This window comes from Brachycentrus maculatus, unplaced genomic scaffold (assembly GCF_059751285.1).
Source record: "Brachycentrus maculatus isolate JH-2025_06_01 unplaced genomic scaffold, ASM5975128v1 h1tg000049l, whole genome shotgun sequence".
In the NCBI taxonomy this organism is placed as follows: Eukaryota; Metazoa; Arthropoda; class Insecta; order Trichoptera; family Brachycentridae; genus Brachycentrus; species Brachycentrus maculatus.
Genome location: NW_028280803.1, coordinates 742,501 through 769,212, shown reverse-complemented (window position 1 = coordinate 769,212; position 26,712 = coordinate 742,501). Strand labels below are relative to the sequence as shown.

At 32.1% G+C, this 26,712-nt stretch overlaps 1 protein-coding gene across 1 annotated transcript in view; it reads left to right on the top strand.

Annotated features, from left to right (window-relative positions):
• Positions 1 to 26,712, top strand: part of LOC148312159 (semaphorin-2A-like) — a 425,950-nt gene that overhangs the window by 311,687 nt on the left and 87,551 nt on the right. The window contains exon 2 of the mRNA XM_088277685.1: positions 17,778 to 17,865. Coding sequence (XP_088133811.1) covers positions 17,778 to 17,865 — 88 coding nt within the window. The remainder of the gene's footprint in view (positions 1 to 17,777; positions 17,866 to 26,712) is intronic.

Below are 26,712 nucleotides of genomic sequence, written 5' to 3'. Positions count from 1 at the left end.
TTAACTTTTACAATGGGCCATAAAACGCCGAAATGTATTTTCACGCTTCTATGCATATTAGTCGACTTTATTTGTTTTAAACTGCGATTCTAATCTTTCTAAACCCTCAAGTTGCCGAAAGTCGTGTTCCCGATGTGTATGCTTACCAAGTTACACGTGAAATAAAACTTTCAGCGCACTAAATCTGCGATTTCGCACACGAACATCGATAATTCTACCGCTTTTTTTTAAACCGTATCTGAACTTTTTGCAGTTTTTTTTTAAATATTTATTAGGTGCCTTAGAAAATTCTTCATGCCTATTATGTACAAGGATTTATAGCATATTTAGTTTAAATGTCTTAACTAACTAACTAACTAACCATCACACCGCTTCCCAGCAGGGGTAGGCAGAGAGAATAGAGCGCCACACCACTCTGTCCTTGCAAACATTCTTCGCCTCTTCCACGTTCATGCATCTCCTCATACATACCCGCCGATTGTTACGACTCCTAACCTGACCACTTTCAAGTATTTGGCATACCTGATCGTGCCATGTTTTTCTCGGCCTTCCTCTGCTTCTTTTCCCGCTAACATTCGCCTCATAAATTTGTTTTACCGTTCTTTCCTCACTCATTCGTTCTACATGTCCAAACCATCTCAACACACCTTTCTTAATTTTATCGATAATGCTTATCTCAGCTTTGCATTCCTTCCTTATTTCACTATTCGCACATCTATCATACATCGTTTAAATGTCTTAAAAATTATATTTGATGTGTAGAGTCAATAATAAATTAATATGGTTGATCCCTTAAAACATTATGATAGACACAATGGATTCAATATCTTATAACAATACTTCATACCACTTCGTACCTTCTTTTGCACATTATGTTTTCAATTTTTTACTGTATTTTCTCAAAAATTGGACATACTGACACTAAATGAGCGACATCTTGTGATGACGTCTCATCACAAGTAGTTTTGCATAAATTTAAAATTTTTTATAGTATGGAATAAAGCAATGATGATTTTCTTAAAGAATTTTGCTTTCAGAATCTTTTACAAAGGATAAGAAATAATATTATTATTTTAGGTTAATATATATTGCCGATAAATTATTCATAAATGTACACATCGATACAAATATAAATCTTGATTACATTTTTTTTTCGAATCACGTGAATTTTATTTGCTTAGTTTCATATGTAGGCTGTCCGCCTCCGTAGTGTAATGGTCAGCATACTCGGCTACCGTTCTGGAGGTCCCGGGTTCGATTCCCAGGGGGGTTTAATAAATAAAAGTGATTTTTTCACTCTAATATTTATTCAATATTACACTGGACTGGTACCTGAAGTGGAGGGCTGATCTCCTTTCCTTCATGTGTAAACGATCGAGATAACACTGCGTTTATATGAAGCAGTGCCCTATGCACCATTGGGGTACAGTAAGGGTTTTTTTTATTAGTTTTATATTAATATGAATGAGAGTTAGGGCGCTTGTGCACAACACGGAATTTTACTGTCCGGCAGTCCGGTTAGCATCATAAAAATGGATGATTGGCTTCGATTGGCTTGTGCTTTTGGCCGTCTTTCTTCGGATCGGTGCGTGATCACGGTGCGCGTTAATTCGATCACGCTAAACTGTAGTCGCTTTTATTAAAAAAATAATAAATGGACTGCCGGACGGTAAAATATCGTGCACTGCACAAGCGCTCTTAAATTAATGTTTTCATGTTTTTGTATCTATCGTCAAAGCATGTCCCATGTGTTTTACATAATTCTTCGAGGCAGAAAAAAATCCACTCATATCGCCCTTTCAATTCTTTTGTTTTCAATGTTGACCCAAAAACTCGTAAATAAACCTTTGCAGTGCCAGTGTATCGATCACAGTGTTAGGGAAAATAGCTACATACGTATCTGCCATAGGACAAGTAGAAGGAGTTTGGGTTGGGCCGTTTTATTACTGTCGATAAAATAGACGCGCGGTGACGGCTTTATGGGGCGCGTTTGTTTCAGCGTAAAAATCGAATTTGCGAATCAACCCCTAATTTTTCGCCTGCCACACTTATTCCAGCAACCCTTATAATTATTTGTTGCAGCTTCCCTCGACAAATGCGTAAAGGTGGAGACTGACCGGAGCATTTCGTAGTAACATAACGTCGTAACATCGCTCGCGGCGAGCATCGACGAGCATCCGAAACTATGGATAGATCGCTCGGCCCGTTGTACTGATTGCCTGAATGCTCGCATTGTAACATGTTACGTTACGACGAAAGCTCCGGTCAGTCTTCACCCTTATATATGAAATCATATTTTTCTACAACTGAATATACAACTTTAATTCCCAACATTTTCAGTGAATCCAAATACTTATTCACAAATCTGGATTATCTCCAATTATTTTTTGTATTATTATTTGACATCTCAACATAGATGAAGAAGAATATGCAAGTCTGGGCATTTACGGGGAAAAAGTTGAGATATCAAAAAATAAAATTAAAAATAACTCCTATAATTGGAGATAATCCAGATTAGTGAACAAGTATTTGGACACACTCAAAATGTTGTAAATGAATTATCTTGTCAAATTATAAGCTTAAATAATAAAATGAAAATACTATTTTCTGGCTTTTCTCGTGTATGTAATTATAATCCAGGATTCGGACCTCAAATAGTAATAAAAGAGTTTCTGCTCAATAAAAAAAGTCATATCACCAATAAGTGTCTCTAGTGAAAATTCTAATGATTCAAGTAGAATGATTCGAAATTGGATCACATATATAGAACATCCAAGAATTTGAGTAGTGTGGTTATCAATCATGGGTAAAATTGATGAATGTTACACGTGTGTAAAGTGATCACTTATACCATACTATGATAGTCGTAAGCCCCGTAAATGCCCAGACTTCCATATTTTTTTTCATCTATATTAGTTGCGTTATTTCAATGTAAGTCGAACAAAAAATAATGAATATAAAATCACATATTTTTTTACAATTTTATTATCGTTAATAATGCATCGTCGGTTAGGCATTTTAATCAGAAAATATATAGCGAATATTAACTTTATTACTCCATATAAAACCGAAAAAAATCTTAACTCAATATTTGAGTCATCGTTATTCTAGAGCTAGACCGATATTAAATACGTTCGCGTAATCAATTCACGCTGATTCATCAAAAAGTCTCTTTCACAGTATAGTAAACTTTGCTTCTGCTACATTTGTGTCGGTACATTTCGACGAAGTCTCGTCTGATTTCTTCGATTCTCTCAAAAGCAAAGCTCTGATTTGACACAGCGCCGGTAAAATGACATTACGTCTGGGACGTGAACTTTCGCTGTTCCAAATTTCAAAGTTCGATTTTAAGATATGAATTTTCCGAAGCGTGTTTATTAGATTGGGCTTATTTGCATTTGATTATTTCTAAAATCGCTGGAAACGTAACAACGTAACAACTTAAAACAATCGTGTCGTATATTTTTAAATTGGATTTCGTACTTGCAGTCGGTTGTTTTGGATTTCGGGCTCATATCATTTGAACGGAAGGAAATGGAAAGAAGGGGAAGAGGCCTATTTCTAGCATTGGACGACAGAGGGCTCATGAAGAAGAAGAATAAGTCAGTTATAGGAAACACGAATTGAATTGGCGGTAGATACTAGTTATCCTAATTATACTAGTTATCCTCTATAGAGTAATGGTTAGTGCGTTTAGTTACTGTGCTGGAGGCCCCGGGTTCGATTCTTAAAGGGGGGTTTACCCTTTAGGGTGTATGTTTTGTTTATAGGAATAATCCGTAAAGCCTCTACTTTAAGAGGCTTGTCTGCAAGGAGGATATTAAAGATAGGGAAGGTAAATGTAAAAAATACATCACAAACACCCGGACCATTTAAACTTTAGTTTTACATTTTTACAACTAAAAACATTTAATTTGTTATTTGAATTTTACTTGGTAAACACACTATTTCTAAAAATCTATTATTACACGTGTTTCAGTACATTCCGCACCATTTAAATGAATCGGATTGCCACAAAGCGACTCCCGAATCAATAAATGAATAAATAAATGTATTTTTCTTGAATATTTATTACACTTGATATTTTCTAAAAACGTCTTATCAAAAATCGTAATTTTTAATGATATAAGTTTTTAAATGAAGTATAAGGGGGTGTCCTAAATCAAAACGTTGTAAAACGGTACTTTTTGTTTATTTCCAGAATGGTAAGAAAGAATACTTTTAAATTCAAGAATTTAAAAGTATGGTTTATATACCCGTGTATTTAACGAACACAAAAAAAGAGGAATAAAAATATAAAAAGATTTTACTACTGCATTGAGATTCAGCAATGATCAGATGCTTCTAAGCGGTAAGGTCAGGAGTCGAAATAATCGGCGAGTATGTATGAGAAGATGCATGAATGTAGAAGAGGCAAAGAATATTTGCAAGACAGAGATGTTGGCGTTTTAATTTTATTTTAAAATAATATTATTAAATTTATTAAGATTTTTAAATTGTTAGGTCTTACGCACGGAATAACATTACTTCTGAAAATAATAGAAGTGAAACATTCATTTTTTTCTTTTGTAAGTACAGCCTACTTTATAATTTAATTTCATTGTCGGACCGGGTCCCTTTATTTAACGGAATACATAATATTTCGACATCTGCCGGCGTTAAAATTGGACAAATGACCAAATTTGTATGCGAGGCTCGTCAACTAGTTTTCTTTCTGCGTCTCGAACATGTCCCGCCAAATTAGTTATTTAAACCCTTGCCTTTTTCAAACTACACAAATATTCGTAACACACACTCGCTTTATTTTGAAATTTGTACGCACGCATGACCATTCATTAATAGCATGTCGTATATTACGCATTTCATACCGTGGGTGTTCTGGTAAGCGGGATAAGAATATTTTTTAGTACGGATATGCGAATCCGAGTCCTCTAGCTATTGCTGCTATTGTCTCTTTTGTCTATTCAATTTGTAATAGTGAGTTTTCACTCTGATAACTCCATTGCTCAACTATGTTTATTAACATACATATATGTTTTAACATACATATTATTAATATACATATATGTTTTACTCCTATGTCCATTATCAACTAAGACAACACAATGCCCTATATCTATGCGGTGCCCTATATACCATTTGGTAAAGATAACAGTGACATTTGATAAGATAACAGATAACAGTTTTTGTCCGCCTCTGTAGTGTAATGGTCAGCACGCTTGGCTACCGTTCTGGAGGTCCCGGGTTCGATTCCCAGGGGGGGTCAAATAAATATAAGTGATTTTTTCACTGTAATATTTATTCAATACTACCCTGGACTGATACCTGAAGCGGAAGGCTGATCACCTTTCCTTCATATGTAAACGATCAAGATAACACTGTGTTTATATGAAGCAGTGCCCTATGCACCATTGGGGTGCGGATAAGGGTTTTATATATATTTATAAAAGATAACAGTAAAAAATCAAAAAGTCTGTATCCCAACAAATTTGTATATATATATATATATATATATATATATATATATATATATATATATATATATGTGTGTATATATATATATATATATATATATATATATATATATATATATATATATATATATATATATATATATATATATATATATATATATATATATATATATATATATATATATATATATATATATATATATATATATATACACACATATATATATATATACACACATATATATATATATATATATTTATATATATATAAATATATACTTTTTATAGTGGTCGCTGAACAACTCTCGTATCTTACTTATCAGCGCACGACATGTTGCATGCTTTTTGGGGTTGTAATCTGATAGCGGAGACCCAAACCAATTTAGCCACCCTTCTGGCCCACGCCAGCACCATCTACCGGCCGAGAACGGAGCTAGTTTTATCTTGAAATCACTGACAGCATGAAGTAATTAGAAAAAATATTACTATATTATATTTCGATGCGTGCTTCCATTTGACGAATCTAATAACCTTTTTCGTTGGTTTGAGAAATAATTTTTGTGTTTTTCTCGCTATATAGTAAGTGAATGCGAATCAAGAAACGACTGGCTAATGCTACCTTGATTTTGTAGTGAGATAAGTCGCTAAAGCAGCCCATTGCTTGACTGGCGGGATACAATCCATCACGATAATTTAATTACTTTCAAGATTAATAAATTAATGGCCATTTCGATTACAACAAGATTTTTTTAACGCATATTTCTATGATTTCATTACATGCGTACCTAAAATCCTGAGTAAATATTCTTACATCTACATTTTTCTATGTCCATATCGTAGTCGTACAGGAGAAAGTGACCAACTGACAAAACGTAAAATGTTCAGGAGGGCCATTTAACCGTTTTTACACTTTTGTCATCAATTAAAAACAATGAAATAATGTATTCGCGATTGTGATTATTTTTGTGTGAAAAGAGATGTTTGCTTATATTGAAATGAGTAAATAATATTTTAGAAAATTATCATCCTAAAGTTTTTAAAATTACTTAAAGAATTTGGTCACTTTTTCCAGGCAAATATCCAGGAAAATTTTCAGATAGTCACTTTTGATTCTTAAAATGAGATTGGAAACGTTAGTTATAGATACAAAAGTTTAATTCAAAGCATTTTATTTTATTAATTTAAATTAAGAAAGAACCTTTTTTTTGGAAAATAAACTAGCTAGTAACATTACATTTTTTTTAAATAACATTTTTTTATTAAATATACAAAAAGTAAAGAAGTATTATTCTGACTCAGATTCAGAATCTATGTTTGGTTCTGGTGCTCTGATCATCTTGCCTTCATGTAAGTAACGATCAAGATAACACTGCATCAATAAGATGCAGTGCCCTATGCACCATTAGTTGCGGATAAGGGTTAGAAGAAGATTTGAGATCTAACATATCGTCAAATCTTAATTCATGTACATTATATGGATCACTCTTTCTTAATTTTTACACATTTTGATAAATAATTTACCCCTACTGGCTATTTGACTTCTTATTTAGTCACTTTGTTTCTATAGAAACATTTAAATGTCAAATGTTTCATCAGAACTTAACTAACTTCATGGCGTTGAAAATTGTTACAACAGGCAATAATGTCCAACTGTCACTTGGTCACTTTTGCTTGTAAAGAAAATGAACATCAATGCAGTTAGTCATTTTTAACAAGTCAAAATATTATACTTCCAAATTTAAAATCGCTCTGGGATTTTTTTCAGGGCAGTATTAAGCTAGTAAGATGTCAAATAGTTGATAATCACGTTTTTGTAAAAACTGCAGTTGGTCACTTTCTCCTGTATGACTACGATATAACAAATCACTCAATCACTACCTAATTATGTACCTTATAACCTCACAATCCCCTAAGACTAGAGGCATTTTTCACCATTTTATTTCATACTTACCTAAAATCTAATGTAAATATACTTACATCTGTCTGTTTTCTACGGCCATATAACAAATCACTGAACCAATACCTAATTACAAAGTAGGTTCATATTTTCTACTCCTTTTTCTTCTCTATAAAACAATTTTGTCCGTCATTCATTCATTCAAACATTTATCCACACCCCAATGGTGCATAGGGCACTGCATCATATAAACGCAGTGTTATTTTGATCATTAACAGATGAAGGAAAGGTGATCAGCCCTCCGCTTCAGGTACCATTTCAGGATAATATTGAATAAATATTAGAGTGAAAAAATCACTTTTATTTATTTGACCCCCCTGGTAATCGAATCCGGGACCTCCAGAACGGTAGCCGGGCGTGGTGACCATTTCACTAAGGAGGCGGACAACAAAAACAATTTTGTCCTTTATTCATATTATTTGTATATCTATATTAACTACACACAAGATTCCGGAGCGCAGAAACGATCACCTTACCTTTGATATTGGTAGGAATTTGAGGAGGAAGATTGAACCTGTGACGCCAGCTTCGTAATCGTCTACCCAACGACGCCACGACGCTTGTCTTAAAATACATTTTTAAAATAAATCGCCAAAGGCAAGTAAATTACTTATTAGATTTACATTAGGTATTCATGGTTTACAAGAAGCTTTCGGACACGGAATCTGAAAACAACTTACATCTTATCTTCGTGAAATCATTGATATTTATTGTCACCCTACCCCCTTGGGAATTGAACCCGGAACCTCCATCACAGTAGCTAAACATGCTAACCATTACACCACGGAGCAAATAAGGATTAGAAGAAGGATATTTTTCATTCTATGTATATTGTTAAATTAATATTTAATCGTTTGTTTATGTTTTATTGTACGTATGTTTTTATTTGTATGTATTATTTTAATTGTGTGTTTTATACAATCCCAAATCGTATCGCATTTCTTGAAGCACGACTCTGTTAAAAGTGTTGACAAAACGTACAAATAAGACATCAGATGGATTTCAAAGAAAAGCATTATACCAAACAAAAAATAAAAGAATGGAATCCAGCGGTGTTCAAACTCTTTTAGTTTGTTTTAAAAAATCATTTTTTATTTGATTATTTTTAACAAAATAGGTACAAATTATCATTTTTTTTGGGCGTGAAGTTACTAGTCTGGGTTTATATTTATTTTGATCATCTACGTTAGTTAGGATGCAAGGAGTGAGGAATGACCCAACTTTTTTATAAGTAGATTATTAAGTGAAATGTCAACTAACAAACTAAAAGAGTTTGTCTTTAAAAATCATTTTTTATTTGATTTTTTTTTTGACATTTTCAGAGAACAAAAAATTTTATATTTCCATAGTAAAATCAAGTTTAAAGGAAAAAAGCACTTATGCTTAAAGCTAAAAAAAAATAGCGCTTCTTATGAACGGATGAAATCATAGAAAAAATGCATGAAATAAATAAAGAGTTTTACAAGTAACTACTTATTATCATTTTTTTGGGCGTGAAGTTACTAGTCTGGGTTTATATTTATTTTAATCATTTACATATGTTAGGATGCAAGGGGTGAGGAATGACACAACTTTTTTAAAAAGTAGATTATTAAGTGAAATGTCAACAGGTTTTTTGAATACGGATGATGAATTTTAAAAAATCATTTTAATGATGCGGCAGTCACTTTGTGGTAATAAGTATATGTCCATTTTTAATTTAATAAACATAAATAAAATAAATATGTATAAATATGTATAAATTTAAATAAGTATGAATAAAAATAAAACGCAATGTTAAACATGTTTAACCTCGGCTCGGTTTTGCATGTTTTACCTCGGCTCGTTACGCATGTCTGTGTTGAAAACTTTAGTGCGTGTTGGTCTTCGGGTCGACCAAAAATCGCATGTGTTAGACATTTTGTGTAGTTTTGAGTGTGCAAATGGTGCTATGGTAGTGAAGGGTGGTATTGTTTGCATGCTGTGTTAGTGATTGTCCTGACGAAGAGACGGGTACGTCTCGAAACCGGTAGACATAAAAATCTCGGTGAGTGGCTATATACTAATATTATTAACATTTTTGTAAAAAAATTAGTAAAGAATATATTTATGATTATCTACCGTATATTATGAAATAAAATAACAATTAAAACCTACATCCCCCATTAGCTACTGTTGTCTCCCATAAATTATTGCTGCACGTGTTAAAACTGTCACTTAGAATTGTATAGCTACATAAGGACCGTAGTCCATTTGATCTGTACATTCGTTTGATAATGCCCTAACTAGGCGAAACAATTGTAACACTATAATTTTTTATGTGTTTTTTTTTAATAAAATACAACTTAGTAGACTCAAAAAATCTGTGTTTGATTTAAAATTAATACATAAATTAAAATGGAGCTCTACAAATCAAACGCCAAATCAATAAATAAATATTAAAAATTATGTTCGTAAGTGTTCCCGATCTAAAAAGTTTAGGAAGCTCGTTTGAAGTATTAGGGAGGTAGTTCTCGGCTCCCGCTAATAATGACCGCGTCTCCGTTACGTGCAATTCCCCTGCTCCCCCTGTCATTAAATTATTTTCATTTCGTTTCCAATTACAGATATTATATTTCCATGCTCAACTCCGATGTAGAACTGGAAAGCCAACGCAACCACCCTCCCGCCCTACAGCAATCACAACACTGCCTTTACCTCCCGCACACGCTTCAAACTTTCAACGATTAACATCTACACATTTCAGTAATTATTTTTCCATAATTTATTTTTAGGTCGTACTTGAACTACCTCCATGGGAAATTGATTTTCTTAACATAACATTATATGTTATACCTTTAACTTGTATTAGCGACCTTGAGATTGTACTATACGAAAATCACTATATTTTCTAACCCCAATGGTGCATAGGGCACTGCATCGTATTGACGCCATGTTATATTTATCGTTACTTACGTGATGGCATGGTGACAACTCCTGCACCATAAAAATTATCTAAAATTACATATTTTAATTGATTTGTAGAACTCGATATTTATATTCTAAATATTAAAATCAAGCACTGATTTGAGTCTACTTAGTTCAATACTTAAATTAAAGTTTTTGAAAAATTTAAATAAATTTTCGTTTTTTAATTTTACTTGGTAAATGTCGTTATTTCTTGAAATCCAGTGTGACACGTGTTTAGATACGTTCCCTATCATTTACACACACCGTACGTGAAGTCTAAATTTGTGTCCTTGGGACGTTGAAGGATGAAGAGGGGGTAGAAGTTGTTTCTTATTTTTTATTTATTTAATAATAATAATAATAATAATAACAAAAATAACAGTAATAATAATAATAATAATAATAAATCTTTATTCCAGCTTGACTAAGTGGTGGGTGCAATACTTAGTCAACCATATATCGCTCACTCCTTTCAAGAACGTCATAAATCAAAAAACTCGATTTTTCAGGAGAACGTTTTTAAAGTTTAAAAATATGATACAATGTATTAAAAATATATATCAAGCCACTTTTTGAACTTTTCACTGTGCAACAGATCTTTTTAGGTAAAACCTGAAGGTTTTTTCTCCATTTGAAAAATATTTAGTGTATTTTAAAACATAATCAAACAATACCTTTACTTTAAAATGCAAAAAACAACACTTTCTACCCTGTAGCGGGTAAATATTAAGTTAAAAATATGCCTCTTTTTCTAATATATATTTATATCATTTTCTGGGTATTACGAAAACATGCACAATTGAAAATCGTCGATTTTTGATTTATGACGTTCTTGAAAGGAGTGAGCGATATGTTTTACAACATTATTTTATAAAATGAAATTAAAATTACCATAATAAACAAATAAAAATTAGGAAGAGAAACGACGGAAGAAAAAATAATAAAAAATAAAGTTAATTATAAATATTTAAGTTTTTCAGTGACATTTCTTATTGGAACTGAATTTTATAAAATAAAATAAGAACTATGTAGTTTTTTTTATACATTTATTTTATTTGACCAGTGACCGGGTCAAATAAAAAATGCGCGGCATAAAACCAAATAGTTGTTTTTTATAATGTATTCCCAAAAAATAAGTAAATCTTAAATTAAAAAGATATTAACACAAAGTGACTGCCGATCAATTAATGAAATTAAAAATTTTCAAAGAAAGATGAAAGTAGACTGATTGCAGTCGAAATGCGATCTCTCAGAAGAATGCGCGACAAAACGATGTATGATAGATGTGCGAATAGTGAAATAAGGAAGGAATGCAAAGCTGAGATAAGCATTATCGATAAAATTAAGAAAGGTGTGTTGAGATGATTTGGACATGTAGAACGAATGAGTGAGGAAAGAACGGTAAAACAAATTTATGAGGCGAATGTTAGTGGGAAAAGAAGCAGAGGAAGACCGAGAAAAACATGGCACGATCAGGTACGCCAAATACTTGAAAGTGGTCAGGTTAGGAGTCGTAACAATCGGCGGGTATGTATGAGGAGATGCATGAACGTGGAAGAGGCGAAGAATGTTTGCAAGGACAGATTGGTGTGGCGCTCTATTCTCTCTGCCTACCCCTGCGGAGAAGCTGCGTGATGGTTAGTTAGTTAGTTAAAAATTTCCATTTCAAATAATAATTATAATAACCAAATCCAAAGTAGAAAAGACTACACTCGCTAACACTATTTTCGTTATTCTTATCAACTTTTGTGAAATTCCTTTTCCATTGCCGATAGAAATAAATAAGCTGAAAATCCTGAAAAATCCTGAACAACTGATTATAATGTATGTATTTGTTTTCCTTTCCTCCCTCCATCTCTGTCGACAAAATAAAACCTGAAAAAATGAGTCCGTATTATATTTCCATACGAGTATTTATACCGAGTGATGTAATACATGTCAAATTTATTTTCATCTGTTTTGGGAAACTATTTAAAAATATATGTAAGGTTTATTGATTCCGCAAGCCAGTATGGAAATGAAATCCATTTAGAATGAAGCTAGCTAGGTAGTTGTGATTTTCCATACTTTAATAAAGATATGAAACCATATCATTAATGAAAAATTTCTCGTTTTTACACGTTATTTCCCGATTGAACGTTGGTGTTTCAATTTAATATGCGTGCTCAGTAAATGAACACTCGCTGTGTTTTAGTATAAACTCGTCATTTTCATTATATGTTTTTCCAACCAAACCGAAGGCTTTTACAAGTATTTGCGTGCTATTTCTGCTGTGGCGTGCACATATGTATAAAAAGGTATTTCTTTAAATAACCATGCAAAAGATTTACTAGAATATCAGCGATAATATAAGTGATTTTTCTTGGCAAAGTATTAAATATTGAATTGTATTGTAGTTCTTGTCCGCCTCCGTAGTTCAGTGGTCAGCACGCTCGGCCACCGTTCTGGAGGTCCCTGGTTCAATTCCCGGGGGGGGGGAGGTAAAAGAAATATAAGTGATTTTTTTACTGTAATATTTATTCAATATTACCTTGGACTGATCCCTGAAGCGGAGGGCATTTACATAGTTATACATATAATATTACAAAGGAACACTTAAGCCACTATCACTCTGTTTCATTGCAGGAGTAGGCAAAGCAGATCACTACAATCGTTTATCCTGGTATAAACTAACTAACCAACTATCTCTACATCCGTATACATGGAAGTGAATATTCTAGGTATACATATATATAATAATGATTATGTTATATATATATATATATATATATATATATATATATATATATATATATATATATATATATATATATATATATATATATATATATATATGTATATATATACATATATATATATATATATATATATATATATATATATATATATATATATATATATATATATATATATATATATATATATGTATATATGTATATATATATATATATATATATATATATATATATATATATATATATATATATATATATATATATATATATATATATATATATATATATATTTATATTTATATATATATATATATATATATATATATATATATATATTATATATAAATCGATCATGTCGTTTCTAATGTTATGACGTGATTATGATATAATATATAACTGAATATGAAGACTTATGAATATGATCCCCATCGATCGTCTCAAACGGCATCTCGAGGTGGTAAGATTATTAACAAAATTATCTCAAGTCCAGCGAAGGTAATCCTAATCGTCCGGCGGTCGCAATTTAATTAGATAGGTACTGCCAGTTATTGGTGCAAGTAGGCTCCTTCATCCTACCGTCAACGTAGTGTTGGGAATGTCCTCAGGCTATCTACGTCTAGCTCAGTGGTCGGCAAATTTTTTAGCCGAAGAGCCAAAAATGCATATTACAACAGTTCAAAAAAAAACTTGATTTTCGCAGATACTTTGTGGCACATTTTATTACTTTGATTTTAACCTCTTTTTATTGCTATTTCTCCAAACAGTTTCCACATGAACCTTGTCATCGTCAAGAATAAACATGTAGTACACATCTTGTCGAAATCGATTAGAAACGCGTACCAAGGAAAAGTGGTTTGAAAATAAAGTAGTTTCATTTTTTATTGATCAAAAAATCTATACGGCCATCCTCAAGGTAGACTTCTGGGCAGACCACTAAAGAGATAGATCGACTGCTGGGAATCGACATAGCAGGAGGCTTATCCCTATTAAAAACAGGCCACAAGACCTATACCAAGAAGAAATAGAAGTAACGCTTAATGAACGCGTGTAAAAAAACTTAATAAATTCACCTAATTTAAATATACGCGACATTATTAATTCACATCAATCTCTGGAAAAAAAATTCACGTAAAATTTCAGTAATTTACATATTATTATGACATCAGGAACACACGTTTATTTTTCTTAATAAATAAGCACTAAACATTTAATAATCTTTTTTGGACGCCATTTTAAGCACAACATTCTTCATTTAAGAGGCCTCTTGCGTTTCACTATATATTAAAATTAATCCCTAATAACGTAACTTAGCATATTAAGAATCTTAAATTCAACCCTCTGTTGTTAAATGATGTAATGCCTACCTAGAAATGTGTGTTTTATAGCCATTTTCATATCCGACCTTTTCCCCTCATAATTCTTTTTTGCCAGCTTATCTGTCCACGTGTTCACTCACCGCGACACCAGGACACAAGAAAACATGTCATTAAAATTAATATACCGGACGTTTTATTGTATTACATAATTTATGAACAATTAAGCTTACTAGAATGTGTAATGTTCTTGTAAAATATTCTAAATAAATTATACACTTTCTCTGTCTTTGCAAAGTTGGTTTTGAAGGTCAAAGTGCATGATAGGTAATACACCGTACATATTATTCCATTACATAAATTATGAACAAATTGAGATTACGAGAATGTGTAATGTTCTTGTAAATTTTCTAATTAAATTATACACTTTATTTGTCTTTGCAAAGTTGGTTTTGAAGGTTAAAGTGCATGATAGGTAATACACCGTACATATTATTCCATTGCATAAATTATGAACAAATTGAGATTACTAGAATGTGTAATGTTCTTGTAAAATGTTCTAAATAAATTATACACTTTCTCTGTCTTTGCAAAGTTGGTTTTGAAGGTTAAAGTGCATGATAGGTAATACACCGTACATATTATTCCATTACATAAATTATGAACAAATTGAGATTACGAGAATGTGTAATGTTCTTGTAAATTTTCTAATTAAATTATACACTTTATTTGTCTTTGCAAAGTTGGTTTTGAAGGTTAAAGTGCATGATAGGTAATACACCGTACATATTATTCCATTGCATAAATTATGAACAAATTGAGATTACTAGAATGTGTAATGTTCTTGTAAAATGTTCTAAATAAATTATACACTTTCTCTGTCTTTGCAAAGTTGGTTTTGAAGGTTAAAGTGCATGGTAGGTAATACACCGGACATATTATTCAATTACATAATTAATGAACAGATTAAGCTTACATGAATGTGTAATGTTCTTGTTAAATGTTCCGCATAAATTATTATCTCTGTCTTTGTAAAGTGAGTTTTGAAGGTTAAAGTGCATGGTAGGTAATACACCGGACATATTATTCTATTACAGAATTTATGAACAAATTAAGCTTACTTGAATGTGTTATGTTCTTGTAAAATGTTCCAAATAAATTATACACTTTCTCTGTCTTTGCAAAGTTGGTTTTGAAGGTTAGAGTGCATGGTAGGTAATACACCGGACATATTATTCTATTACAGAATTTATGAACAAATTAAGCTTACTTGAATGTGTTATGTTCTTGTAAAATGTTCCAAATAAATTATACACTTTCTCTGTCTTTGCAAAGTTGGTTTTGAAGGTTAGAGTGCATGGTAGGTAATACACCGGACATATTATTCTATTACAGAATTAATGAACAGATTTAGCTTACTTGAATGTGTAATGTTCTTGTTAAATGTTCCGCATAAATTATTATCTCTGTCCTTGTAAAGTGAATTTTGAAGGTTAAAGTGCATGGTAGGTAATACACCGGACATATTATTCTATTACAGAATTTATGAACAAATTAAGCTTACTTGAATATGTTATGTTCTTATAAAATGTTCTAAATAAATTATACACTTTCTCTGTCTTTGCAAAGTTGGTTTTGAAGGTTCAAGTGTTAATTTTGTAGGTAATATACCGGACATTTTATAGTATTACATAAATTGTAAGTAAATTAAGCATACTTTAATGTGTAATATTCTTGTTAAATGTTCTAAATATACGTATTATAGACTTTCTCTATTTTTGAAAGTCGGTTTTGAAGTTTAATGTGCATATTAGGTAATGTTTGGAAATTATTCATATGAACTACTATGGAAAAAGAATATGTCCATTTAGTTGTTATTTTGTTGAGATTATACGTAAAAAATTATAAATCAGTAACCACATTGTATATTTCCTCGAATCAATTCTTTCTTTCATTTACATCTTTGCCCAAATTCCCTTATTTTTTGTCGTTTTACATTATACCTTTTTTACACCTTCTTCGCAGTTAAAATTGCTAACACTGTTTTTCTTGATTTTCCACCTTATTCTGTAACCACTATAGACTTCATTTTGGTATCTACAACCAAGTTTTCGGTTTTGGTGGTTGATTTTTAGAAACAGACGAAGACCAAGGAATACTTGATCTGAGATATGAGTCATAATCAAGTATTTCAAATATTTTAAAGTGGTCGGGTTAGGAGTCAGAATAATCGGCGGGTATGTATGAGAAGTTCCATGACTATGGAAGATGCGAAGGTCGTTTGCAAAAACATATTTTTTGGCGTTCTATTCTCTCTACCTACCCCTGCGAGGAAGCGGCTTGATGGTTAATTTGTAAGTTAGTAAGTTAGTTTTCATCGCCGTGATTTTAGTAGTATTTAATATATATTTATATATACAAATAATGCTTGCCTACACAACTAAAATTGTTCCAAGCAAATAGATAGCTTGACAATAACAAATGTGATCTGTCTACCCACTCATTCATCTGTTCACTTATAATGGATTAATGGCTTCAACCATCTCTAATGAAGCGCTAATGGTGGCACCAGAGCTTTCCTTACTCCGATATGATTTGCATGTCATTAATTAATGTTATTTGTCAGCTCCATATGGCGAACAGGAGGCAAAATGTAAATAAACACCCTCTATTCTTACATCTAAGTTTATCGCTTGTCTAAATGATCAGCACTTTCTACGCTTTGCCCTTACAAAACTGATTGAGCAGAATTAAGGCTTCTAAATCACTCAATCTCACTAATGTGCTTAAGATCGAATCACTTAACCTATTATTAAGGTTTGAAGTGAGTGATGAACTTTCTTTCTAGATTAATAATACTATCGTTAGTATGTTAAACGTCCAGTTACTGGCCCCCTGAAAGTAACTAGTCGCTTTATCATGTTAGCAGTAAGAATTCTGTCTTGGTAAATACCGTTGTTTCTTTAAATCTATAGAGATACGTAGCTCACTCCTTTCAACAACGTCATAGATCAAAAAAACTTTTTACAGTGCAACAGATCTTTGAGGTAAAACCTGAATGTTTTTTCTCTATTTGAAATTATTTAGTATATATATATATTTTTTTAATTGAACAATACCTTTTTTTCAAAACGCAAAAACAACACAGTATTTCAATGTTTTAGAATAAAGTACTTAAACCCTGATGATGACAAGGTTCTGGTCGAAACCGGTTGGATAAAGCGTACCAATAAAAAAGTGGTTTAAACAAAGTTGTTTTATTTTATAAAGTTTATAAAATGTTCCACAAAGTGTCTGCGAAAAACATTCAAGAAAATAATCTTAGCTCAAATGTGTATGTAATTTAAAACCGTTTTTTCTTGGTTTTCAGATCACGTCCGGGAATTTTCCTGTGGACCACTCTTCTATAGAACAATGCTGATGGACATCAAATCTGACGTCATGTACGTCGGGGCTATGTAAGTAAAATATTAACTTTATACATGCATGTATTATACATAATCTTTTTCTTCTTTTTAATGGCTTTTCGCCCATCTCGTGTGTTTTAGCTAGTGTCGAGTTATTTATTACACATAATAAATTTTATTTGTCAACGGAGTCCTGGTTCCAACTCTAATGTATGGAAGTGAAACATGAAGTTGGCAAAAGAAGGATGAAAGTAGACTGAATGCAGTCGAAATGCGATCTCTCAAAAGAATGTGCGACGAAACGATGTATGATAGATGTGCGAATAGTGAAATAAGGAAGGAATGCAAAGCTGAGATAAGCATTATCGATAAAATTAAGAAAGGTGTGTTGAGATGGTTTGGACATGTAGAACGAATGAGAGAGGAAAGAACGGTAAAACAAATTTATGGGGCGAATTTTATTGGGAAAAGAAGCAGAGGAAGACCGAGAAAAACATGGCACGATCAGGTATGCCAAATACTTGAGAGTGGTCAGGTTAGGAGTCGTAACAATCGGCGGGTATGTATGAGGAGATTCATGAACGTGGAAGAGGCGAAGAATGTTTGCAAGGACAGAGTGGTGTGGCGCTCTGTTCTCTCTGCCTACCCCTGCGAGGAAGCGGCGTGATGGTTAGTTAGTTAGTTAGTTAGTTATAAATTTTATTCGATAAACAATTTCATTTGCCTTAAATTTCATTGAGTTCATTATCATAATCATACAACCATCCAGGTTGTGTGGACATGTAGAGCGAATGGATAACGAGAGAATGAAGAAGAAGTACCAGTGACAATGACATAATTAAAAACGAAGATAAAAGAAAGGAATATAAGGCTGAACAAGAAATAATTGAAAACATTAGGAAAGGTGCTTTACGGTGGTATGGACATGTGAAGCGAATGGATAACGAGGGAATGACTAAGAAAATATATGTGGCAAATGTGAGCGGGAAAACAGAACGAGGACAGCCTTAAAGACTTGACACGATCAAATTAATCAGAACCTAAAATCTGGTGGTGTCAAAAATCTGCGTAACCGCAGGGCATGTGTGTCTAGATGTATGGATGTGAAGTAAGCGAGGAGTGTGTGTCAGGACAGAAGAGTGTGACGTTCCATCCTCTCTGCCTACCCTGTGGAGAAACAGCGTGATGGTAGTTTTAATAGTAGTAGTATAATCATCTTTGTCTTGAAAAGTGCCCATGAGGTAGTATGTTACGAAAATAGCGCTACATAAATTATCCAAAATGAGTACATAATATAGGATGCCCTATTCTTGTCACGATTAACGTAATTTTGATATTAATTAATCTCATAAAGAAGGTTACCCATTAAATCCTTGAAAGCTTCATGGATTTGATTGCCTCAACTGTGTCCACGCGTCTCGGCTTCAAGCTCACGAAAGCTAACTATTACATTTAACCCTTCCCTTACGGTGCTAAAAACTTTCGCGTGCACCGGTGATATGTATTTTGTACACCATGTGAAAATGTGATTTTTTAAAAAATTTTAATTAACGCTTATATTGACCATTGTTGTAGTTGAAATGTTTCATTTTTGCAATGTTAGCTCTAGTATATATCTAAAAAGATTTTTTTTAAAATACATCGCAAGTAGCCGCCATAGCTAACGTAGCGGTACGACCACCCTGTACGACGACTTGTGCATAACTAAAATGAGACCGTCGGACTCGGTATGAAGCCGCGTGCACGTGTACGTAAAGTGCGGCACACAGGCATACAATGAGAAACGTTTGTGTATTTGTGATTCTATCCTGTTTTTTTTCATGCTGCAAATGAATAACTTTATATTATAATACTTTTATGTAACACGCCTCCGTAGTGTAATGGTCAGCACTCTATCGTTCTGGAGATCCTGGGCTCGATTCTCTAGGGGGTCAAATAAATATTAAATAAGTGATTTTTCACTCTAATATTTATTCAATATTATCCTGGACTGGTACCTGAAGCAGAAGGCTAATCACCTTTCCTTCGTGTATTAAAGATCAAGATAACACTACGTTTATATGATGCAGTGCCCTATGCACCATTGGGGTGCGGATTAGGGTTTGAATTTAATTGAATTTTTGACATTTCTTTAGGGAGTTTATTGAAATATTTGATTCCCAAATATTTGATGTTTTGTTGAAATTGTTTAGTATTACAATTTGGAGTTGAAAAATCATTTAAGAATCTCATTATGGAAGTTAAGTTGTAGTAAATACATATCACCGGGAAGGGAAGGTTTAAGGCGGTAGTCATTACTCACATGATGGGCTGGTAATTAAGGGTGCTCCTCATGGCTCGTGGCTCGGTCCCGTCAGATCCTATCTGGAAGGCGAGCTACCCTCCCGACCTCCTCCCGTTTGATTAACGCTACAACATTTAGGAATTTATTAACTATTTCACCTGCCACTCATCTCTATCCCGGTTTAGCTGTCATTACCAATCCCTGTTATGTGTTTGCCTTGATGAATTTCGCATTATGGACCCGTTTGTCTTGCTTGATGGCTCTCATTCCCACGTGCTGACTACAGAATGAAATTGCGCGGGTACGTACGCTATGACGCAGTAGCTACTTCATTAATAAATAGCCAATTACGAAAGCGCCAACATTGTAAGGGTGTTGAAAAACGCACGTAAAATAAGTCTCATTAGGTAGGTACTTTAAAATATCTTATATCTTGGTATTATTTAGACTTTTTATACCAATTTAATAATTTATTGTCATTTTAAACTTCTTTTACGAGATATAAAAGTTATTTTTACGATTTTTTTCTTAATGATATGAAATTAAAATTATTTTATATGTTCACAATATTTTTCTGTGTCAAATTTTTGTTAAAAAATTTGGACTATATTTTGTCCACATAGAAGCTATTTATATAAATTTTTATTGATAGGTACCTTTACATAGATGAAGAAGGATATGGGCATTTTGGGCATTCCCAGTTCTTTAAATCCATCATAGGCTAGTTTAAGTGATCACTTTAAAAAACTAATAATATTCACCATTATATTCAAGATTGACAAGCAAACCACACTACTCAAAGTTTTGGAACTTGTATATGTATCCTTTAATTGACAAGTTATTTTATGTATGAGTTCTCAGCTCTAAGGTTGAGTCGGGTATTTTATTTAGCTGAGACTCTTATGATTTTTTTTTGTAAAATTCATCCAGAATTATTTTATATACTAGGAGATGCCTGAAAACATAATTTTCAATTTTTTAGCTTATAATTTGACCAGTGTAATGGACAGCACGTTCGGCTACCGTTCAGGAGGTCCCGGGTTCGATTCCCAGAGGGGGATTAATTAATATAGGTGATTTTTTCACTCATATATTTATTCAATATTACCCTGGACTGGTACCTGAAGTGGAGGGCTGATCACCTTTCTTTCATGTGTTAACGATCAAGATAACACTGCGTTTATATGATGCAGTGCCCTATGCACCATTGGGGTGCGGGTAAGGGTTTTTTTATTTGACCAGTCATTTGTCATGTTATCTCATGAATGAAAGATAAATACATTCAATTGTTTTATTCTTCGACATTGTCCTGCGATACAGATGTTTTTCACGACAACATGGGGGTAATTTATCAAGAAAAGCGTTGGAGAAGAGCCAAAACATAACATGGTAAATGAATAAACACATAGCATATTTTTTTCCTCAACAATAGTCCCCCGAGATGTTGGCAGAGTAGTAAATTCATACTCCTTCAGGAAAATTCTGCAGTGCAATAAATATTTAGTAACCACCAAAGAAATATACCAACTCTGTCGTTTATATTTTTAAATCCGGTGTTATTTTATTTTACAACATTTTTAATGTGTGTCCAAATACTTGATGTGAATTATCTTCAATTAGGAGTTATTTTTTAAATCATTTGATTTTTTCGACATCTTAACATAGATGAAGACGTTGAGAAGTCAAAAAATAATTAAAAATAACTCTTAATTGAAGATAATCCAGATTTATGAATATGTATTTGGAAACACTCAAAATTTTATAAATAAATTGACTGGTCAAATTATAAGCTTAAATAATAAAACGAAAAGGATATTTTCTAGCGTTTCTCGTGAATGTGATTATAATCCAGGATTCGAATCATACATACAAATGAAAAAGTTTCTGCTCAATAAAAAGCTTCTTTCATCTAACCAATATATGTCTCTAGTGAAATATATATATATATATATATATATATATATATATATATATATATATATATATATATATATATATATATATATATATATATATATATATATATATATATATATACATACATACATACATACCATATATGCATATTGTAATGTAATATATCCCCGTATTATAATCCTGATTGCATGGCAAAAAGTCTTTTTGTATTCTGATTCGTTAGAGAAGGGATAATTATAATTTGAGTTCAGTATGTGAACTGAAATATAATATTTTTCCTCCAATTACACACCCTTAGGTAGGGGGCGGTCCAGCCCCACGCTACTAATGACTCGGCGAGAGTGCATGCACACCAGCTAGGTATTTTCACTGTACGGGCATTCGCAAATAAGAAGTTATTGTGTGAAATACCTCTCTGCCTCTAATTGGATATATCCATGATCTTTTGCGAAACTGATCATTAGTCGAAACTTGGTATCCACTAACTATTTTTGTCTTCTGTAAATTATTACTGCATACATTTACAAAAAAAATATCGTGCTTTATTTCTCCAAATTATATAACAATGATCCACAAAGTTAATGCTTAAAATATTCTAAATATATTTGTGATACAGAGGGAAGTCACATTAGACTTAAAATGGTCGCAGTGACATAAGGGATGCAAGATCCTTGACATCACAAAAAATGTCTGGATTAAATGTTTGCCAGCATTTAACGCAATTTTTTTTAAGAATTATTTTATTTTGGTCAGGATATTCTGTCAATTCAGCAATTTTCATATTTTAAACATTATAACATTAAATAACTTTGTTTTAACCACTTTTTTATTAATACAATTTAACCTACCGGTTTCGACAAGAACCTTGTCATCATCTGGGCTTATTTTTATTCTAAAACATTAAAAATATTAAAATATTCTCACCAAAAACATTCACACACTTCAAAACCTAACATTTAGGATTTTTACGGAGTGTGTGGAAGTTTTTGGTGAGAGTATTTTAATGTTTTTGAATTTAAATAAACCCTGATGATGACAAGGTTCTTGTTGAAACCGGTAGGTTAAATTGTACTCGTATTAATAAAAAATTGGTTAAAATAAAGTTATTTAATTTTATAAAGTTTATAATATGTGCCACCAAGTATCTGCGGAAAACATCCAAGAACACTTTCATATTTGTTTGGCAACATACGTTTCTCGTTATTAAAATTCCACCTCGCGAAGGAGTGGTTCGATCCACCATCAATTTCTCAGTTTCTCCTGTCGCCTGCTATTGACGTGCTGCTCCTTGCATTTGAGGTCTTGCTCGCTATCCGTTTTTTGCCTCAGGTCAGGGCGGCGGGTATCAATCATGCGGCACTTTTCCGCCCTTCGCCGACCCACCCCCGGCAGTGTCTAGCCACCATCCCCTATCGGCCCGAAACTGAAACGTTCCAAACCCTTCGATTCTTGGAATAATCTATCGTCCAAGTGGCTCCAAAATATAATTTTTTGATTTGATATTAAATTTGTGAAATGACATGTTGATTATTAAAAATTAAACATTTGTACTAGACAACTAATTAAGTTTTATTTCGCACGACTAGTTTTGTGGTTCAATATCTGTAGTTTTTTTAAACTAGTCGTATGAAATAAAACTTAATTTGTGGTCTTATACAAGTATTTAATTTATAATACTCAGAAATTTGTATGTGTTTATTTTTTTCTTCATTATTTGGGAATACAACAGATCAGTTATATGAAGTTGTACACATATTCGAGTGTTGAAAAAGTTTTAAACCACTTTGTTTTTTTTTTTTTTTTTACTTCATTATAATTTATATCTCCCAGGCAAACCTCCGAAAAGATGGAAAGGCTGGATGGATGAAAAGATGACCTCTGAAAAGATGGATGGCTGGGAGTCGACATCCCAAGAGCGACATGCGAAGGCACAAACAGATCCCTAGGATCTACAAAAAGAAGAAGAAGAATAATAATTTATAATTATTTTCTAATAGCCTTAACGATATCGCTATAGCTTATAGCGTTGTCGAGTTAACTGCAAAACTGATGTCGCGGGTTCAAATCCCGCCAGTAAAAAAATACTTTACGAATCAACCATACCGCTTTCTCTTTGAGGTAGGCAGAAAGAATAGAACGCCATACTAGTCTCTCATTGCAAACAGTCCTTACACATTTATGCATTTTCTCATACATACTCGCCAATTATTCAGACTCCTGAACCAACCACTTTCAAGTATTTTAAATACATGATCATGCCAAATTATTCTATGGTGTCTTCTGCTCCTTTTCCGACTACACTCACCTGGCAAATTTTACTGTTATTTACTCACTCATCCATTTTACGTGTGCTTTTCCTATCCGCTTACCCCTACAGGGAAGCGGTGAGATTATAAAAAAAAATTAAAATCAATATTCTTCAAAATAATTTAATAGCTTTGATAAATATAAATATTCAACCATTTTAATTAATTAATTAATTATAGCAACATTAACAGCGTTGAAATTGTTATTATTTTAACTGTAAATAACTATTAACTGAGGTCGAAGAGCGCTCAAGGGTCACTTTAGAGAAAGGCCTAAGTATAGTTTGAGTGGTTCGATATTAAAGTTCGGTCAAGTCGTGTTTATTGCCAACAAGTTGGGAGTTGGAACTTGCCGATAATCATTGTTGAACATTGTATCGTGAAGGTGGAACTAAGTGGACTTAGTGAAATCTGTACCACAGGCTGTGGTCGCATCAGTAATGTCTTGGGCTTCACTTGATTCTCCGAGTTCGACTACAGTTTATGACGTCACAACTTGAGTTGTGTCTTCAAACGCAATGTTTAGTAAAAACCATATACTTAAATAGTTTAATGATTTGGTGTTTCATTTGTATATTTTTTTACCCTTTTTTAATCTCTGAATGTATTTTAATAGTTATTATAACATAAATATGGAATCGTTAAATTGGCTTTTTTTAACGTAACTGTTTTTGATAATGTAATGTAATGTTTAGTATTGTTAAGGTAACTTTTGTTTATTTTATCATTTTTTTTATATGTAAAGCTGTATAATTCCCGAACAAATAAAATAAAAATTAAATAAAATATATAATACATATAAAAAGTTCCATTTCTCTATTTTTATTTATGTGTAAGATATTAAAATCAAACACTGATTTTGTATGTTTATAAAATTGTATTTTATTATTTAAAATACATAAAAGTGAACTTTGTAAATACCATAATTACTTAAAATCTAATGTGACATATGTTTCAATGCATTCCGTATCATTTTATATACGCTGTTTGAAAATGATGCGCAATGCATTGAAACCCGTATTTTTATTTTAAATTTATCTATTTATTTCAAAACATATTACATTTATGTATTAATTTTATATCAAACACAGATTTTTTGAGTCTACTAAGTTGTATTTTATTAACAAAAACACATCAAAAATTATATTGTGACAATTGTTTCGCCTTGTTAGGGCATTATCAAACGAAAGACTTTCGTTTGATAATGCCCTAACAAGGCAAAACAATTGTAACAATTTAATTTTTTATGTGTTTTTCTTAATAAAATACAACTTAGTAGACTCAAAAAATCTGTGTTTGATTTAAAATTAATACATAAATTAAAATAGAGTTCTACAAATTAAGCGCCAAATCAATAAATATATATTACATATGTACATAAATCATATACTTATACATATAATATTCCCGATGAGAAAATTCTATTTCTCATTTTGGGACATGAAATTAAGGTTAACAAGACTGGAACACAAATAATAAAGTAACAAAAAAGTTTTTTTTTAATAACCAAAACTAATACTAATACATGGCAAAATATAAAAACAATAAACAGGTACAATAATTAGGCACAAGAAGCACATTTATAAGAAATAAATGAGAAAACACTAGGTAAGAAGCATATTTAAAATAAACAAATGAGAAAATATAGAAAAAATGTATCACAATAGATTTAAAGAAATAATGGTATTTACTAAGTATAACTTAATTTCAAATTTTTAAACAATTGTTTATAAAAATGTAGCTAGACGCTTTCGTACCTCTTTCTATAGTTTTCGCTTCAGAGTTGATATTTAGATTTTTTTTTGGTAGACGCCCTTAAGTAGATTCTGAGAACCGATAACTGAAGGCAATAAAATACCTTAATAAAGAATATAGTCTGTTTGTGAGGAATTCCACTGACCTAGCCGAATGTGTATAATAGGTTTGCGTCTATTAAGGGCCTACATCTCTCCACTTTGGTTTTGGATATACTGTATTCTGCCGACTAGATAATCTGGGGAATTGGGCATTGCGTCAGATCCCTAGATTTTATCTATCAAGGATAAATTAATGTCAGGCTTCGAGCTTTTTATTCCCGCCGATTCGAGAGCAGATATCCTTAATCGACTTTGCATTCCATTACATTTGGAAATTAAGAGAAACGATCCGAGAATAAATATTTTTATATATATATTTTTTACAATTTTTTTTATAGTTCCAAAAAAGTTGTCAATCGTGGATAGAATGATGAATATTGCTCTGCGTAAAGTGATCACTTAACAAGCCCTATGACAGGTTATATACCATGTAAATATCCAGTCCTCCATATTCTTCATCATCAAAAAAATCAATCAATAAATGCTTCATGTTGAAGATTATTTTTTGAACATAATTTATTTTAAACTCAATACC